Below are 18015 nucleotides of genomic sequence, written 5' to 3' on the forward strand. Positions count from 1 at the left end.
ACGCGCATTCCTTGCTGCCGTACCTGTACCTTCAGCTGCTACCGGTCCGAACAGTAAAGCTACGTGTAGTATATGCTAAGCGCGCACGGACTCGCGAGTAAAAACAGTCCTCTTGACGTAAGCTGGACATGCTCAAGCTTTAAGCTTCATGAGAGTTAAAGAACAATACAATTGCGGATGAACAGCCGTTCTCCCCTAAAACTTGCACTTCGTTCAAGACCTTTCGTACTTGCAATCCACCTGACCCATACGAGGTCGGACTATTGGCAAAGCGCGCTCGAGAGCGGGGGAAAAAACGAGCACGAAAAAAAAAAAGACTAACGAAGCTCGGTGACTTCTCATTCATCACACATCACGGCTTTCTATTTCCAAGCACATCCGGTTCCGGAATAGCCTTTTCCCTCTTTCCCTCGGCGCCGCGTGAACGCGCACGCCTCACCCGCTCGCTCGCTTCCCTTCCCCATCCTGTCCAAAAAACCAATAGTTTAACAGCCCGTACTACTGACTGATCTCGCTACTTTCCGACGATCGTGTGGGCGTCCGAGAATGCGAGGCTGTCCGTCCAATAGCCCCGAGTCTTGGTAATCCTCCACCTGCACCTGCTCCTCCTACTCCGCCACTACCAACACCGCCAACATCAACACCGCCATTATTACTGTTACTGCTCACCGACGCAGTCGCGCTACCATCCAACGGCCTCGGCGCCGGCGAAATGGACGTAGAAGAGCCTAGACTGGGCGGAGGTGCAGGCGACACATCTCGGTTCGCCGAAGCGCCCGTGGCCGCCGACGACGAGCTAGCAGCACCCGCTGCCGCCGCCGCCGTCGCCGTGACACCGGGCGGCAGGCCCAGGCTCGGGATGTTCGCGTCGAGCACGACGGGGGTCATCCTAGGACTGCTCATGGCCAACGCAGCAGCCGCCGTCGCCGAGATGCGCGGGCTGGGCGACGCGCCGCTGTTGTTGCGCACCTTGTGGTGGTAGATGCTGCTATTCCTGCTGTCGCTGCCGCCAGTGTACAGCTGCTGCTGCTCCGTCATGGCGAACTCGGCGTAGAAGAGGCGCAGCGCGCGCTCGTCCAGGCACAGCGCCTCCATCTCATCCTTGATCTGCTCCGCCGTCTTGAAGCCCTTGTCCACGCCGATGCGCTGCCCTGTGATGGCCGCGTTGATTGCTGCGTCCGGCACGGGGCGCACCAGCGGCGACGCGAACGGCGAGCGCACGTTCTGCGTCGGGTTCTGCAGCGCGAAGATGGGCGTCGGCTCGCGGCGCTGGGGGAGGAGCTGTTGTTGCGGTTGCCCGTCTGCCCCCGTTGTAGTAGCAGTAGCTGCACCGTCCGCCGTTGACGCCGCCTTGCCGTCACGCGCGAGGCCGATGCCGAAGGCGCCGCGGTTGTTGCAGAGCCGGTTCGCCAGCAGCAGGAAGTCGCCATCGTCCGTGATCTGCGCGAGCAGGACGCCGCTCTTGTGGATGAACTGCGTGAACGTGTAATCGGGCTTGCCCCACGAGTAGGTGACGTCGACGTCGGACGGGAAGGATGCCGCCGACTCCATGTCAAGCACGAAGTTGAGCTTGCGTAGGATCGCCTTGTGGTAGACGAACCGGTCACTGTATCGCTGCGGCCCGAATGACGTCGAGTCGAAGTACTGCTGCTGTGGGCCTCCCGTCGGTGGTTGGCACGCTAGCCGCACCATGTACGGCGCCCGGAATGGGTGCGATTGTCCCATTTGCGAGGCCTCGGCGATGGGCAGCTCGACGAGCTTCAGCCCGTACTTCTCCACGCTCGTCGCCCATGTGTTGATGGCGTCCTCTATCAACTTCGCCGTGGCGTTCATCCACTCGATTCGGATGTGGTAGCAGTTGTCTGGATTGTGTAGGCGGTCGTAGTGCAGGTTTACCACCTCCGGCCGATACGACCTCTTTCGGTTGTCGACATCGATGCGCATGACGTTGCTCAGAACTGCCTGTTTACGTGGACTCCCCATCCGTGTGGGTGTCTTGTCTCCACTCTCTGAAGCAGAAGTCGCAGTGTTTGGTCTCGACCTAGGAACTGAGCAAGATGAAGAAGCGATAGACATCGGTCTCGCCTCAGTCGAAGGGGTCGACGGAACCGACGACTTGTCAGAGCGACGGGTGCTGAGACCCGCGAGCCAACTCTTCGTCTCTGATCGGGGTGCTCTGTACTCTGTCGAGATCTGATAGAAGAAATTGCCATCACGGAAAGGATGCTTCCTGGTGACGTGGTGGAACAGTCCCTTGCCCATGATCTCATTCCCGAGCTCCACTGCCTGCTCTCTAGTATTGATATCCCGGAAGTTTTGGAGTAGCCAGGTCGTCAAGTCAAACCCAAGGAAACAACTGAGATGAAGCTTGAAGTGCCACCTCCTGTCCGTCATGGGGATGCCCTTCTCCCCTTGTAAGTCTACAGCGAGTTTCGTGATGTCGTAGTTCGAGCGGTTGTACTGCTCATTTCCGGCGAAAAGCGCCGTCGAAAAGGCGTCTGTTGTTCCTTCCGCTAAAATCGTTCCATCTGGACCAGCAGCAACTACCGCAGACGGGTCTCTTGTCTGGTATTCGATGGCCAGTGGATTTGCGTCCTTGCTCATGCGCAGCGCCGCCTGGTATTGCCTTTCCTCAGGCGGAACATAGCGCCACTTCTGCCAAATCTGCGTAAGCTTTCGGATTCCTTCCAGTCGGATCTCCTCATCCGAATCCTCAGCAAGCATCGACAGATGTCGACGCGGGTTTGGTGGGATCTCCACGGGAATAAGCACGAAGCGAGCTCGCCAGAATCGAAGCGTGTCTGAGAAGTCCTGCTCGTAGCCAGCCAGGTAGCTGTCGATGAAATTCCAATTGTATTCGTCCCGCGGGTTCTTCAACGGGAACTCCTGAAGCTCGTACTTCTCGTCAAGAGCCGTCCGGATCAGCGGTTGGTATGTGAACGGCGGTTTTGCCCTGTCAGCGGACAGAATTTCCGCCGCTGGCTTTCTGTGAAACCTTTTGATTTCGACCTCTCCGGTACTCACACAGACCAACTGATGGATGGTGCTTCCCAAAGACATGAAAATGGACGATCCGGCCTCAAGCATGTAGTCTTTCGCAAATATATCGGCTATGTCCTGCTCAGGCTTTCCTGTGAATTCTGATACTGAGGGGCCAATGATGATTTGGAACCCATGAGCTAGACGGAATGCAATTAGCTCTCTGATGAGGTTCTCTCGGCTCTTGGGAGTCGCGTAGAGTTCCTCCTCGTCATTTTGAATGATCCTGTACGGATTCTCGTTGTACTCAGTAGCCAGTTGTTCAGCATTAGGGAAGAAGTCATTCGTCAACGGAACGGCAGCCGGCGAACAGAGTGACTTCCACTTAATGGAGGTAGCCTTCAGCGGGCGAGGGAAGACGTGATGCCAGCGACGGAATTGACTTGCAAGACTGAGGTTATTTTTCCTTGGATTACAAGGATTCACAAGAACCATCCAAGGCGCAAGGAAGTTGGTTGGAGATAAAGTCCTGGGTATTTCTTGCCGATCACCGCTCGAGGACAAGTTCAACTTGGGTCCCACTTGCTCAAGCAGACCTTTGGAACCAGCCAGCAGGAAGAGCGAGCCCGGGTCCTTGATGTCTGCAGTGGCATGTGAAGTAGACAGCGATTTGTCCTCAAATCGACCTTTCGGTGTACCCGAACCAACCCGTAGGCTCGACTGAGAAGCCTCACTGGTGGATGGCTTCTTGGACGTACTCTGGATTTGAATGGGTTCTGTCGCTCTTTTCGGGTCATGAGCATCACTTCCTTTCAGCGCCGTAGACAATACGCTGAGTTGTGATGGTTTCTTAGCAACAGAAGTACTGGGTACAATTTTGCTCAAAGTCCCCACGGCGTCCACCTTGCTTGCCGTGACCCCAGTGCTCGGTGCAGCTTTCGACGGCCCAAACCCGAACGCAGAGAAGCTGATGTGCCTCGAAAGCCATTTTGATGGACGTGGATTGGTACTGGAGTTTGAAGATCGGTTGGAACCTCCATCAGCAACCTCTTTCCCCCTCCCACGTTCTGGCGTTGGTGGCCGTGTGTCAACATCAATTTTAGTTGGCGAATCGTCATCTTCAGGAACCATTTCGGCCGGAACACTTCGAGGCGGTAGACGATGTGCTGTGTTCGCGCGGTCCATAAGGAGAGGGTGGCGAATATCTCGGCCCACTGGACTCGTTGAGAGATCCTGTGTAGCTCTAGAAGCGACGCTCACTCTCTTGTTTACCGTGATCCGAGAGCTGTGCAGGTCCTTCTCGAATGAGTCTGTTGAGCTTTCCGCCTTCTCCTTCCCTTTCAAAAACGAAGGAGATCGTGGAGGCCGGCCCGAACTGATCACCGATTCGGCTTGGCTGTTGAACGATGCCGAGAGAAGAGATTCGTTCGGAGGATATCTGAAGCGGTTGCTACGCAGCACGTGTCGGGCCTCGAGTTCCTTCTCCTGCCGATCTTTTCGCGCTTTCTCTTCCGTTTCCTTACGGTCAGATAGAGTGCGAAAGATATGATCATCATAGGTATCCATCCAGCCTCGGTGCATCGCTATTTGCTCATCCGAACCATGCGTACGTGATCGATGCATGCTGCGTGTCTCCACTGGGGAGGACGATGCAGAGATAATGAATCCATCTTTCTCGCGGTTTCGGCGGTGTGTACCGTCTTCAGTAGGAGCCAAAAGTGACCAGGGATACAGGGGGTTCTCCTGCAAGTAGGGTAGGGAGATATTGCTCATCTCATTCTCCATAACACCCATCATCTGAAGTTCGTACATGCGGCATCTCAATGAAAAGCCTTTTGATTTTCTTTGCGACCTTGCCTGAGGATTACCTCGCTTGTTTACTTGCTCCATACCAAAAATCTCATCTGACGAGCCAGACCAGTATGAGATATCCAACCAATGCGGCATGGCATAACTCCAGTCTCCTGGTTCAGGATCTATGGCGGGATGCGATTGATAACTTCCGAGTTTTGCAGGTGATGCTGCCAAGGAAGTGGAGCCGCGGTGCTTCGGCTGCCTCAATGGACCAAAATTGGGGAAAGTTTGGCGCGGTGTTTCATCATCCACCCCGAAGTCAAATTTAGATCCTACATCATCAGCTTCAACCACTTTTTGTAGTCTGTGGTCGGTCTCTGTAGCCAAACGCGGGTTCCGGTATTTGAATAGGGGCACGGAGTGCAGAGGCATTGGCTGCAAGCAAACAAGGTCGATTCCGATGCCACTTCCGAGTAGGATATCAGTGGTGAGCTTGAGCATGTTATAGTCGACTTCAAAGATACCACTTCCAGGAGAGATGACGATGACCGAGATTCCAGTTCTTACAAGGTCTCTGTCGATATAATCCTTGGAGTACTGCAGCGCAGCAAGGTTGATGGCCTCCAGGAGGTTACCCTTGTCCGAGGTTCGAGGAGTTCCAGCAATGATGGATTCTGGCTCCGGCTCCGGCTCTCCCTCAAAGGCTTCTTGTAGGCCAGTTGCTTGTTTCTTCGGAGGAGAAAATGGCATGACCGAAACGTCCCGGAGGAATTTTCGAAACTCTTTCTTCAGCTGATAGAGGATATTGATCCAATCACAGCTGGCCATTTCGCTTACAACCACTCGGTAGAAGTCCCTCGTAGCAGAGCCCGCCGCTGCATCAGGGTCGAATGGCAAGCCATTGGCCTGTGTGCCGTCCGGAAGGAACCCTCGATCATACTGCATGCGCGTGAACATGATGATGGTAACGAGGTGCTTTGCGTCGAGTCGCTGCCATCGCTTGAACAAATCAGGAAGGAAACCGTTGATGACTTTATTGAACATGATCTCGCCAGATCCTTCAGTGTCGAAGTTCCACATCTCTTTTGACATCTGGAGGAAGAGTACGTAACGAGCAGATTCGCTGCGGAAGACTGGCTTCGTCATTGTAGAAAAGTAGGCAGAATGTGTTGTTTGGCCATCGACGAAGACGTTCTTGACAGTCGCCTTGATGGTGCCCATGAACAGTAACTTCTGGCCTTTGTAGACAGTCTTGCCGCTGAGTTCGGCGATGGCAAACCTCCACATGTCGGCACGCGACAAGTACTCATCACGGAAACTGATTTCGACATGCGATGCTGAGTACAGGTCGTGTTCAGCGGGAGAAAGCATGACCTGCATGCGGTTGCGGAAGCCAAAATTACGGGCAATGTGGTCGGAAATGGAGACCTGCAAGTTGGGATATTTTGTCTTGAGATCGGGGCCCATCGCCTTTGCTTGGAAGACGTAGGTCTTGGCAGGGTCGACGTCTCTGCCGCCCTGGATGCGGTGACCGTTCTCGTCGAGTGTCAAGGTGAATGAGCCGCTATGCGGCTTTCTCGACGAGAAGCCACTCGTGGAGGGGGCGCGGCGAGCCGTGTCCAGCTTGATGCGACGACTGCCATCTTGCGATGGGGTTCGGGCCAGCTCTTGGAAATCACGGACGGATGTGTTTTGATTCAACGCCACGATCTTCACGAGGCTACCAGGACTAATTGCAAGCTCGGAGAAGCGGTCAATGTTGAATAAGACATCTTCGCGGGAAAGGCTGTCGTCATGAGTCCACAAGGTGCAGACTTTCTGCACCTTCGGGGCTCCCGAGGCAGCAGATTTGGGCATTTGGGTGACTTGCGGCGGCGACGCGTGTCTCGGATGATCAGTCAAGTACTGTCGCGCGCGCAGCCGTCGGCCAGTAGCGTCCCGGATTGGCTGGGCATTTGATCTTGAGGAAAGACGGTGTAATTCCGAGCCTGAAACACTGCTTAGTGCGCTAATGCACTGAGATGGAGCTTTCCGTGGGCAGTGACAGGAGATTTGGGTGGAAGTTGCCGAAAAAAGCGACCTGTTGATGGAGGTGAGGTCTGGGATGGCCGCCGGCGAGCTGGAGAGATGAAGCGCGCTCCCAGGCGCACGTGCCTCCTGTCGGCAACTCTTCGATAGGCCCATCCAATCCAAGCCTTATTGCCATGCCCAGCATCTAAAGCCATACCAACGTAGACACTTCATAATTTATAGCTTTAAGAAGCCTTGTTCTCAGAACATGCGACAGTCACCAGGTGAGCAGTCTGGAGTCAAAAAGACAAGGGGATATATTTTGTCTGCTACACCTCTTCGCACATAAAACCGAACAAGCAACCTTACAGTGACGCTCACAGGCACAAGTTAACATGGTTTGCACTGCCCCATTGAAATGCCAAATGCATACCACCCACAAAACAAAAGCACCAAAAAAGACCATGATCATCTACCTTCCACCATCTGTCCCCATCCGACCAGCGGATCTCAAGTGGTCAATCCCAATCCCGCCGGTCCATCCTCCGCGGATCTACCCGTCGAGAGATCAATTCCCGAATCTCTCAGCCTAACACCCTTGCCGACCAGGTCCTTGAAGTCGAGCCCGACCTCGGACAGCATCGATCCGTGCTCCCTGGCGCGCGCCATGCACTCCTCCCACATGGTGCTCTCCTCGTCGATGGTGCTAAGCTGGCGGGAAAGGATGCTGTTGAAATCCTCTACGTGGTCCTTGGCCCACTTGACACAGGCTGACATCATGGTGGCCTGGAAGCAGCTCTGGTAGGTGACCACGGTGTTGCGGATGAGTGTGAAGTAGATGAAGGATATTTGGAAAATGTATTGGTGGAGGTCGCCATCAAAGACGCATTGTCTGCGAAAGTGTAAGTTAGACGTGCATAACCCAACCTTTTCTTGTGAGCAACTTACCTTATCCGCTTCTTTATGATGCCGCTGCGGGCCTCGAGGTAGGATTCCCGGGCCCGGTCTTCGAAGCCCAGCTGAATGAGCCAGTCAACGTGCTTCTTCGTTGCCGTCGGCCAGTTGTGCGTCTCCTGAAGCTGCCTTGTCAAGAGTCCTGCAAGCTTCGCTGCTCGCTCATTTCCCTTGTGCTGGAAGATCTCTTGCGCAAGAGGATTGCCTTTAATGCTCTTGGATATTCGCCGAAGACGATCAACCTTTTCGACAGCTGCTTCAAAGCGGTGCAACGCAATATCAATGTCCAGTTCATCCAGTTGGCTCTCAACCCACCGAATGCTCTGTCTCTTTCCATCGACATCAACGAAGAGGCTTGACCGGTTTTGGGAAGCGCTTTCACCGAGGCCTTCAAGCAAGTCTTGCTCCTTGAGTACGCTCAGATCTCTGGTAGCGTAATAGTTAACAGAGTCATTAGTCTTGCTTCTTTCTTCAGTTTCGGCCTCCAAATTCTTGCGCAGGTCCTCCGTGGCCTTCCGGAATGACGACAGCAAAGTAGCCTTCTCAACTTGATCACTGCCAGGATTAGCAAATGTGAAAGACTCTGTTCCGACGCGAACATTGATCGAGTCAGCAGCACGCTTTTTCTCGCCTTGGTCACGGCCAGCATTTGTTTTGGTTGATAAATCCACCATCTGGACATCTTGCAGGGGCCAGCACCGAACGGCAACAAGCTGTGTATGCTGCTGCGCCTGTTTCGCATCCCGAGAGTTTTGTGGGGCATCGGTGCGTTTCTTTTCGGCAGCGACGAGCAAGTGGTCGTTAAGAAGAATGAGGTGCACCCTTCGTCTGACCTTCCAAGTGGCAGCATTGAGCTCCACCCAGCGTCCCGACTCGTACACAATATGACGACCAGGAATGGCAGGCAAGAATTTCTGCGAGCCCTCGACCCTCTTCCACAGTGTCTGCAAGTGTGTGTTCCAAAGGGCTTCAAGGTTGGCGACGGAGCTGCGGTTGGCATTCCGGCGCGAGCTTCCGGTATCGGGTGACTTGAACGAGCTGGACGACGTGGCCTGGCCCAATGTGCTGGTCAAGTCAGACATGAGCGCGCGAAGGGTGCGCATCTCGCCCTTGAGCTTGTCTGCCTCTTTACTGATCTTGATAAACTGGGTACGGTTCTGGTAAACATTATGTTGTAAGTCCGAAGAGGTGCGGTTCTTGACTTTGCGCAAGTCCTCCTGGTATCTCTGGATATCGGCTTCCGAAGCATCAGCAAGCAGCGACGCGACGTCTGTTCGAATATTAGCATCTTATCACACCGCATCGCATATGCCACGTACACTGCTCGGGCCTGAGGCTAGGATCCCTGAGCGCCTTGATGTCCACCTTAATCCCACGTCCATCTGTCCTGATAGGTTTGCCTTCCGCGACGGGAGGCGGGGGAGCGAATTGTTTGGGAATCCCAGGCACGGCGGGGAGCGGGGGGCCGCCGGGGGGACCTTCGTTGGGTAGCTGGTTGAAGCGCGTTGAGTACCTCCTCTTCACCAGGTCCGAGGTCTTTCCGCTAGCAGCAGGCTGGGGGCGTTCGCGAGGAGCATTTAGAGGCTGTCCGCCCCCAGGACTCTCCCCTTCTGAAGCGGCGGCGGCGGCAGCAGCAGCAGCTTGCTCTCGTGCAGCCTGTGCTTTCTGGCGAAACTCGTCTGGAATGGCCGGGCCTTGAAGGTTCTCGGGCAGCGGTCCGCTGATTTGCTTGGGGGCACTGATCTTCGGGCGGTCCTTCTTCTTTTTGCGGAGCGAAATGCCCCTGCTGCTCTTCTCCTTCTCATCCATGGCGGTGGAGGTGTGGTGGGCGGGGTACGTGGTTGTTGCCTGTCGTCACGGAGGCTGAGGCGGGCGGGACGGAGTTCGGGGAAGGACAATGAACGACGCACGTCCCGCAGTCTCAGGCCGCCTGCAGCGCCCAAAGTGACGCGGTCAACCGAGGGTCACGGATAGCAGCAGGTGCGCGTGTCTTAGCGTGTAGCTGCAGCAGAAGAGGAATTGCGCACAAACAACAGATATGAGACGTAGCTTTTGCGTGGTCAATGTTGGAGCTGCAAACGCGGGCGGGCGAGATACGTGGTGCGGCCAGGACTTTGCGGGAGGCGTTGGATCGGGCATTGCGTCGTTAGTTTCAAATCTTGACCTTCAGCGGACGCGAGCGGCGGCTTCTTGAGCGAACACCACCCATCGGCCATCGCACTTCTCGATCCGGCAAGACGCCGCGCGCCCGTATCCTCCACGCAAATAAGACATCCGGCAATTCGTTACCGCCCCTCACCCGCCGCATAAACAGACATGTCTTCCACCGCGCCGTCCATCAAGACTTCGACCGTCGTGCTCGCCAGCGTCGGCGCCGTCGTCACCGGCTTCGTGGCCTACGCCTTCTACTTCGACTACAAGCGGAGGAATGATGCCGAGTTCCGCAAGGCTCTGAAGCGCGAGTCCAAGAAGCAGGCGCGCGCCGCCAAAGAGGAGGCTGAGGCCGGCGCCGCCCAGCAGAGGATATTGATCCGCGAGGCCGTCGACCGCGCCAACGAGGAGGGCTTCCCGCGCGACCCGGAGGAGGTTGAGGGCTACTTCATGCAGGAGGTCGCTCACGGCGAGCAGATGACCCAGGACGGTAAGTTTTATATCTCCGTCTGACCGCACGTGCTGGTAGAAGGCATCGCGCTGATGATATAATTTTTGCTCTGTAGCCGGATCCGACCCCATCGAAGCCGCGCTCTGCTTCTACAAGGCCCTCAAGGTCTACCCGCAGCCCAAGGAGCTGATCAACATCTACGATAAGACCGTCCCTAAGGTATGTGTTGGGCTTGCGCATTGTTGGCAGCAAACAGAGTGCTTATGTAACCCGCGTAGCCCATTCTTGACATCCTCGCCGAGATGATCGCCCACGACAAGTCGATACCCATTGGCAAGCCCGCGAACGACAACGCCGTCGACGAGTAAAGCCGGTTCGCCTTTTGAGGAGATGCCGGCTCTATAAATCCAATTGGCGCGCTGAAGACAGGCGAGCCCGCGGTTCGCCAGAAGTAAACAAAAAGCGTTGCGCGACAACGCGTGTAGACGGAAAATTGAGCAATCCCAACTCCCTGTACACCATGTTTGTTGTAAATACATAGCGGCTATCTGGAGTCTGGGGTGGCTTTGGTGACGCTACGGATGGATGGATTGAATGCATAGAAGGAATTCGTTGTGTAGGGAAGGATTTGGCGCAATCAACACGGTGGGCATCCATAGCATTCGTAGCTGCTGTGGCTCACGCTACTTTAAATACCAAAAGAAATGTTTTGTCGTGTCCTGGACGCATGCTCTCATTACGCAATATCTTTCGTCGGCATTCTAATCATACAGCGTGCTCCCATTATTACCGCATCCATGGCCGTCCCTATAACGCCATGCTTGCAACGGACCCACCCATGACCTGAAGGGGCGCGAGAGGGCATTTACAAAATAAACACGCCGCTGCGGTTTATACAAAAATCCGAAGGTAATCGTCGAGGTCGGCAAAGGCAGCCGGAGTACTCATTTAGCAGGCGCATCCTTGGCCCTCCTCGGGAGGATTGGGGTTGACGTTCACGTCGATCACTGCCGGAGCGTCAGTAAAAATTTGCCAAGAAGCCGGCGGGGACGAGGGAAACTGACTCTGGCTGGGGTTCTGCTGGTTCTCGCCCTCCATGCCGGGCAGCGCCTGCGCGATGCGCCGGAAAAGCGTTTTCACGTTGTGGCCGAGCTTCGCGCTGGTCTCGATGAACATGAGGTTGTTCTTCTTGGCCTCCTCTTCGCCCTGCGCCGTCGTGACCTCCCTCTTGTCGTTCAAGTCCGTCTTGTTACCGACCAAGACAATGATCACGTCATTGCCGCGCTCGCCGCGAACGTCATCCACCCATTTCCGCGTGTTCTCAAAGGACTTGCGGTCTGCACGTTGTTTTACCAGTTAGCCACCGAATACTCCATCTGCCGCGGGACCTTGTGTGGTTCGACGCAGGCTATAGTGGGGGGTCTCGGAGAGATTTACTGGAAATGTCGTAGACGACGACGGCGACACTGGAATCGCGGATGTACGAGGGAATCAAGCTGCGGAAACGCTCCTGACCGGCAGTATCCCAAAGCTGTAACCGGACCGTGCGGTCCTCAAGGTACATGGTCTGCGGGGGTCAATTGATCAGCTACTGCGACTAGAAAGCCGTGAGGGAACTGCAGAAGCTCCGGGTGACGCACCTTGGACAGGAAATCGATACCAATCGTAGCCTGATAGGTGTTGTCGAACGAGTCGTACATGAACCGGGTGATCAGAGACGTCTTGCCGACTGCAGCAGAAGCGGTGTTAGCCATTGCGACGCTCTGCGAAGCTCCGTCAAAACGATTGCGAAAAGGCAGGCTTACCGCTCTGCTCGCCCAGGAACACCAGCCTGCGATCGTGTCAGTCTCCTTTGGTGTTCAGATGTGGATAATGTGGCATGGCGGGGCCACGGGCTGTCTTACTTGAACTTCTTCAGCGGGTTGGAGTAGCCTGATTGCGCCATTTTGGAGTTTGCTGTGTGGAGAGATGCACCAGTGGAGCGCGCGAGCTGTCAAAGGGAGAGGAGGAAAAAGAGAATGGAATGGTCGGTGAGAGCGGCGGCGGCGTGTGGGGATATACAACTGTCAAGTAGTCGCTCGGACGGCGCTCAGACGCTGTTCAGGAGGGCAAACACCCATCACCGAACGCAGAGAAGGTGCAGGGATCCCGTGCTAGCCCACACCTTCGGGAACTCGCTAGACCCACTGTGGGCTAGCGAGCGATGAGGGTCTTATCGATGGATGCGACGGAAGAGCTCCCCCGCGGACACAAGAGTCGTTTCATCCGCCTTGTGCCCCCTTGCTGCCGTCGTCGGCAATGGAAAAATTAGGTATAGCATCTTTCTCTGCAGACAGAATGATGGACATTCTGCCGTAGACCTCCAGCTTGAAAGAAGTGAAGTCGAGAGCACTAATTTTTTCTCTACCAAGGGCCCTGATTCTGTCGCCACGACTTTCTGACGAAGCGGGCACTGGTTCCTAGGGGTACCTTTGCTAACCATCTCGAGCTGTGAAGATACAGTAAGCTTGGGTCAGTGGGAGCCCCCTGCCAGCTTATCGATTAGATCCGACGGGCGGTGAGAGAGAGACGAACGAGGCTGACCGGAAAAAAAGTGCGAGCGCCCTGACCAACACCGGGAGGGACTCTCACAGCATTTGCGCCTAACAAACAACGACGCACTCTTCCTTGGCGCTGCAATCGTCATTCTTTAGTCCACCAACCATGGCAGCAACCGCCGAAGCGCCCCAGCAGCGCAAGCAGCCCTCGCGCAAGGGCAAGAAGGCCTGGCGCAAGAATGTCGACGTTTCCGACGTGCAGACAGGACTCGAAGAAATTCGCGACGAAGTCATTCATGGGTAAGAACCACAATTTCACACGAATTTTCCGCCAAGAAGTGGGAGGTCATACGCGGGGGGTCGAAGCGCAGAGCCGGACGAGGACGTAGGGAAAATTCGAGGAGAACTACGGCCAGACTGCAGCTTCGACCCCTTGCGCGTGGGGAATCGCCTGTTGCTGCGGCTCACACTATAGCCCAATTGCTTAGTCTGTCTCTTTCTAACATAATTCCGCAGAGGTGTCGTTGCCGACAAGACTTCGGACGAGCTCTTCGCCGTCGACACGGCCGGATCCGCCGACATCAAGAAGGAAGTCCAGAAGCGCCACAAGCCGCTCAAGGCCGACGAGATCCTCGCCCAGCGCTCCGCCGTGCCCGCCGTTGATTCGCGCAAACGCTCGTCCAAGGTCACCGACGGCATCATCGAGCCGAGCAACAAGCGCCACAAGGTCGGCAAATACGTCTCGCACAAGGAGCTGCAGCGGTTGAAGAGCATCGCGCACGGCGGCGACACTACCGAGAAGGACGTCGTCCAGGCCGACGGCACCGCCACGCACGACCCGTGGGCGGTCGTGGAGAAGAAGCCGGACCCGCGCTTCTCGTTCCTGCCCGAGAAGAAGCCCATCCGCGAGCCGGAGACGCTGAAGCACTCGCCCGTCGTGCTGTCGGCAAGCGGAAAACCTTTCGCCGCGGTCAAGAAGCCCGAGGCCGGCAAGAGTTACAACCCTACCTTTGAGGACTGGAATGCGGTGCTTACGCGCGAGGGCGAGAAGGAGGTTGAAGCAGAGAAAAAGCGGCTGCAGGAGGCTGAGGAAGACAGGTTACGTGAGGAGCGCGCTGCCGCGGCTGCGGCCGAACCGGACCCAGAAAGCGATGGCAACGAAAGTGCTTGGGAAAGCGAATGGGAGGGCATTCAGAGCGAAGCAGAAGACAGCTACTTGAAGCAGAAGAGACCAGAGCGGAAGACGCCCCAGCAGCGCAACAAGGCAAAGCGGAGAAAGGAAGCCGAGAGGCAATCCAAGTGGGAGGAGCAGATGAAGAAGAAGCAAGAGCAAGCTGAGCGTATCAAGCAGCTGGCCAAGGAAGTCGAGGAGAAGGATAAATTGAAGAAGGAGCAAGCGCTCGTGAAGAAGGATGAGGAATCCTCTGAAGATGAGGAGGAAGTTCTGCGGAGAAGAAAATTCGGCAAGGCACCGTACGTTCTCTTGATTACTATCACCCCAGAAATTGTTTCTAACATGACCTCCAGAGTCCCCGAAGCCCAACTCGAAGTCGTCCTTCCAGACGAGCTGCAAGATTCCCTGCGCCTGCTCAAGCCCGAGGGTAACCTTATCAAAGATCGTTACCGGAACATGATTCTGCGCGGCAAGATCGAGTCGCGGAAAGGAGGCCAGCGCAAGAAGGCGAAAACGACCGTTACGGAGAAGTGGTCGTACAAGGATTGGACGTTGGCGAAGGGAAGATAATGCTATTAGGCGGCCGTGCAGTTTTTACTGTTTCCATACCATTGCATATCAGGCGTTTTCAGGTGCATTGCACAATAATTCAATCGGAAGAATGGACCTCTGCCTCTATCGTAAATGCATGTGAAGTATCAAAGGCCGTGACTTGAAGTCGTCTGTCCAGTGAAGGTATAAGGTATCTACCAAGTAAAGTTCAAGGGGAAGTCTTCAACACCTCCTCGCTCGACCTAGAAGAAGGGAACAAGAACGCCATCTCCAAGTGCGTGAGCATCCGAACTCATGTCTGCTCCCGTTCTACGCATTACTGGCTTCCTCAACGAGCCCCAGAAAGGTGAAACAAAATCTACCCGCTACCGAGAGATATCAAAGCGAAGGTATAGAACAATAGGCACCGACTACTCGGCGCTCTTCTCGCCCGCCTCCTCCTCCTCGATCACCGGCGCCATCTCTCCCGCCGCCCCTTGCCCGCTTTCCGCCTTTTCGAACATCTGCTCCTGCGCGGCCGCCGCATCCTTTGCTTTGTCTAGCTGCTGGTCCGGCGACAGGAACGCCATCGGATCGGCGTCGTCACGCGTCCGCATCGGCGAGAGCGCATTTTCGCCTGCGAGCGGCGGCACGACGGCGCCGATTAGGCTCTTGCGGTGGTGCCTCTTCTCCTGGCCCAGCGTCTCGCTGACCTCCTCAACGATCTCTTCTTCGCCTCCTCCCTCCGCTTCGCCTGCCTGCGACGTTCCAAGAGCTGCCTCGCCGCCCTCTGCGCCTTCCGCGCCTTCTTCGCCTGCAGCGAACCCGACGCGTGAGGCGAGCCGGCTCGCCACGACGGCCTGGCGCAGCTCGTCCATGAAGCCGCGCATGCTCTCGAATTCGACTGTCTTGCGAGATGCCTTCTCGTCCTCTGCGTCAACGTCGTCGTTCAGGCCGTAAAGCGACGCAGCGGCATCGAGGCACTTCTCAGCTTGAACACTCTTGTCGAGTTTCATCCATGCATCCGCAGCCAGAACGGCCCAGAGGCCGGCTTTGCGGCGTCGCATACCCCAGTTCATACTGCCCACACCCCGCATGCTGCTGTAGCAGTCGGAGATACGTTCAGTGAAGAGAGCATGCCCGATTGCGCCGACAAGGCGAGTCTCGATGATGCGGGCAGCCCATCTTGCAGCGTCATCGCAAGCAGAGTGGCCGCGCATCTTAAGGAGTTCCAGGCTAAGGGCGAGGCCGCGCAGTGCGTTGTATGGTGCTTCGCAGCGGGCGAGATAGGAATAGCTTGCGGTCTCAAGCATTTGGTCGATGTTCTCAATGCGGGTCTTTGTAGACATGCTCTGCGGCACAAGCAACGTGCTTATGACTGTCATCTCGTTCGCACCTGCATAGTACTTCCAGGCCTTGTCGTTGTTGAAATCAGAACGAAGGATCTCGTAAGTACTGGCTGCCAGCCTAAAGTCACGGAGCATGAAGGCATAATCAGCCAGCTTCCGCATCAGAGCTTCTGGTGCATCAGGCCGATAAAAGCCTTGAAGCGAGTCGTAATTACTGCCTGATCCGCCTTGCAGCGATATGCCCGAATTCCTCGAGGATGATCCAAATCCGGTCCAGCGTTTAGATAGAGACATGAAGCGGCCACTGATTCCTTTCCGCTTGGACGCGATCTGCTCATTCCACTGCATGGCGTACCTTTCCATCGTGGGGACGATTGATTGTGTGACGAGCTCTCGGACAAAAGTGCGAATTGCGGTAGCATCGGACTCGAACAGACACGGCGTTGGATCCTCCACATCTTCCGAGGTTTCTTGAGAAAAAGTTAGAAATGGTTGAATCGAAGAAAGATGGTTTGCAAATTACCTCGTTTCTGAATTTCAGCCAGCTCTTCGGAAGCTGAAAGCCAATCACTTATAGGGAGTCGAACGGCATCATCATCGGAAGATACACACTGAGTACTCCTGAGTCGTAACAGATGGCAATGCAACCCAAAATGCCGCTTCATCTGCTCATACAGCGCTGTAGACTTGCCAATGTCATCATGATCTTCATCGTGCACAAGCACGTAATATCGTAAATAGTCGTTATTAACCCACTGTGGCAATCTGTGGTCGCCGTTGTTTGTGCTCTGGTACAACTGACGCAGCTGCTCAATTGGATTCGGGCAGCGGGAGCTGATAGCTATGATGCAGGCCACCGGGTGGGAGAAAGTCTCGTGGGGGGAAATGGGTAATCCAGAAAGCAATCGGCGCAAATAAAGTCGGTAAAAAGGCGACGAGGAGCCGGGCGCGTCGGCGCTCGACCTGTTAGAATTGAAGTAATCGTCCGCGGCGCTCCCCATCTGCAGCTCTGCAAAAGATAAGTGCCGGTCCACAGCCTCCTCTATGAGACCAACGTCTCCCCCTACTCTCACGAAAGGAAATGGCTCCCCTCGAGGGTCGCCGTTTGCGCTGCCTGGACGTGCCTCGGTACTGCGCCGCGGGCGGACTCCCAGGCCATCTTTGAGGCCAGTAAAGCGAACCCCGAAATCATCCCAACTCTTGCTTGCACCGTTGCTATCCCGGATGGTGACTTTTCCTGGCACGTAGTCGCCATACGGCCGTATTAACTCCAGAAAGCCTCCCGCAAACCCCTTGCCCCGACAGATCTCTTCAGTATCGGGCGAGGCGACAACGCCAACGTGCGGCACGAAAGAGCGGAGGATGAGGGCGCGGACCTCATCGCTAATGCCGGCAGTGGAGAGGACTGGCGACGCGGTTCCGGTGCGTGGCGGCGGCGAGAAGACAGAGCCAGCGATTATGGGAGCATGCGGAGTGGAAGTGCCCGATCCCGGAGTGTTGGGTCGCAGGGTCGACGTGGAGGCAAAGACGGAGGAGAGGGTGGCAGTAGAGCGGCGGTGGGGCAGGCTAGATATGGAGGAGGCTATCGACGGTGCGGGCGACGATGTGCGCTTGGGGAGTGCATTGGAACGGCCGGAATCTATGCTGGAATGGGGAGTATGCAGCGGCCCATCATCTCGTGAAGGCGTCATGGGAGCGTTGAGCAGGCCGGTGGGGGGTTGGTGGCCTCGCAGAGTGGGCGAAACAGGGCATGGATTGACCAGGACGGAGCGGTTCCGCGAGGAGAGAGCTTGGACGCGTCGCGGGCGTGGAGGATCGGCGCGGAGGGTTTGGGAAGCGGAGTGTGAAAGGTGTGGGCTGCGATAGAAGCGTGGCTTGGCCAGCAGAGCAGGTGCGCGGAGCAGGGATGTGCCTGCCGATCTGCGAGAAAACCCGCGGCAACTAAATACGTCAGCTCCGTTATTGTCGCTGCTGCCAAACGCTGCAACCTGCACCTTCCGCCAAAGCGCAGAGCCGCATCGACCTGTTCGTGCTGTCGTCCTCTCGTCCCGCTTCCAGTCACATGGATGTTTGCGCGGCGCGTCA

General features: G+C 55.9%; 6 protein-coding genes across 6 annotated transcripts; 2 read left to right on the forward strand and 4 right to left on the reverse strand.

The window, feature by feature from the left end:
- Positions 1-514: 514 nt before the first annotated feature.
- On the reverse strand, positions 515-6630 carry LTHEOB_4760 (Vacuolar membrane-associated protein iml1; the record flags this gene model as incomplete). Its single annotated transcript, XM_035513830.1, has 2 exons — positions 515-619; positions 670-6630. 2 exons carry the CDS (start codon positions 6628-6630, stop codon positions 515-517), a joined length of 6066 nt encoding a protein of 2021 aa, XP_035374809.1.
- Positions 6631-7293: 663 nt separating this feature from the next.
- On the reverse strand, positions 7294-9546 carry LTHEOB_4761 (Exocyst complex component; the record flags this gene model as incomplete). The annotated part of the gene is made up of 3 exons (XM_035513831.1): positions 7294-7675; positions 7732-9007; positions 9057-9546. The coding sequence occupies 3 exons, from the start codon at positions 9544-9546 to the stop codon at positions 7294-7296; spliced, it is 2148 nt and encodes a 715-aa protein (XP_035374810.1).
- Positions 9547-10053: 507 nt separating this feature from the next.
- On the forward strand, positions 10054-10707 carry LTHEOB_4762 (Protein import receptor MAS20-related protein; the record flags this gene model as incomplete). The annotated part of the gene is made up of 3 exons (XM_035513832.1): positions 10054-10378; positions 10455-10558; positions 10618-10707. 3 exons carry the CDS (start codon positions 10054-10056, stop codon positions 10705-10707), a joined length of 519 nt encoding a protein of 172 aa, XP_035374811.1.
- A 580-nt stretch (positions 10708-11287) lies between these two features.
- On the reverse strand, positions 11288-12284 carry LTHEOB_4763 (Ras small monomeric GTPAse; the record flags this gene model as incomplete). The annotated part of the gene is made up of 6 exons (XM_035513833.1): positions 11288-11346; positions 11404-11676; positions 11777-11906; positions 11980-12068; positions 12145-12170; positions 12244-12284. The coding sequence occupies 6 exons, from the start codon at positions 12282-12284 to the stop codon at positions 11288-11290; spliced, it is 618 nt and encodes a 205-aa protein (XP_035374812.1).
- A 758-nt stretch (positions 12285-13042) lies between these two features.
- On the forward strand, positions 13043-14620 carry LTHEOB_4764 (P60 domain-containing protein; the record flags this gene model as incomplete). The annotated part of the gene is made up of 3 exons (XM_035513834.1): positions 13043-13176; positions 13393-14349; positions 14404-14620. The coding sequence occupies 3 exons, from the start codon at positions 13043-13045 to the stop codon at positions 14618-14620; spliced, it is 1308 nt and encodes a 435-aa protein (XP_035374813.1).
- Positions 14621-15012: 392 nt separating this feature from the next.
- LTHEOB_4765 (Trapp complex protein trs85) lies at positions 15013-17621 on the reverse strand (the record flags this gene model as incomplete). The annotated part of the gene is made up of 2 exons (XM_035513835.1): positions 15013-16400; positions 16454-17621. The coding sequence occupies 2 exons, from the start codon at positions 17619-17621 to the stop codon at positions 15013-15015; spliced, it is 2556 nt and encodes an 851-aa protein (XP_035374814.1).
- Between the last annotated feature and the right edge of the window lie 394 nt (positions 17622-18015).

This window comes from Lasiodiplodia theobromae (genome assembly GCF_012971845.1).
Source record: "Lasiodiplodia theobromae strain AM2As chromosome Unknown scaffold_12, whole genome shotgun sequence".
Taxonomy (NCBI): domain Eukaryota; kingdom Fungi; phylum Ascomycota; class Dothideomycetes; order Botryosphaeriales; family Botryosphaeriaceae; genus Lasiodiplodia; species Lasiodiplodia theobromae.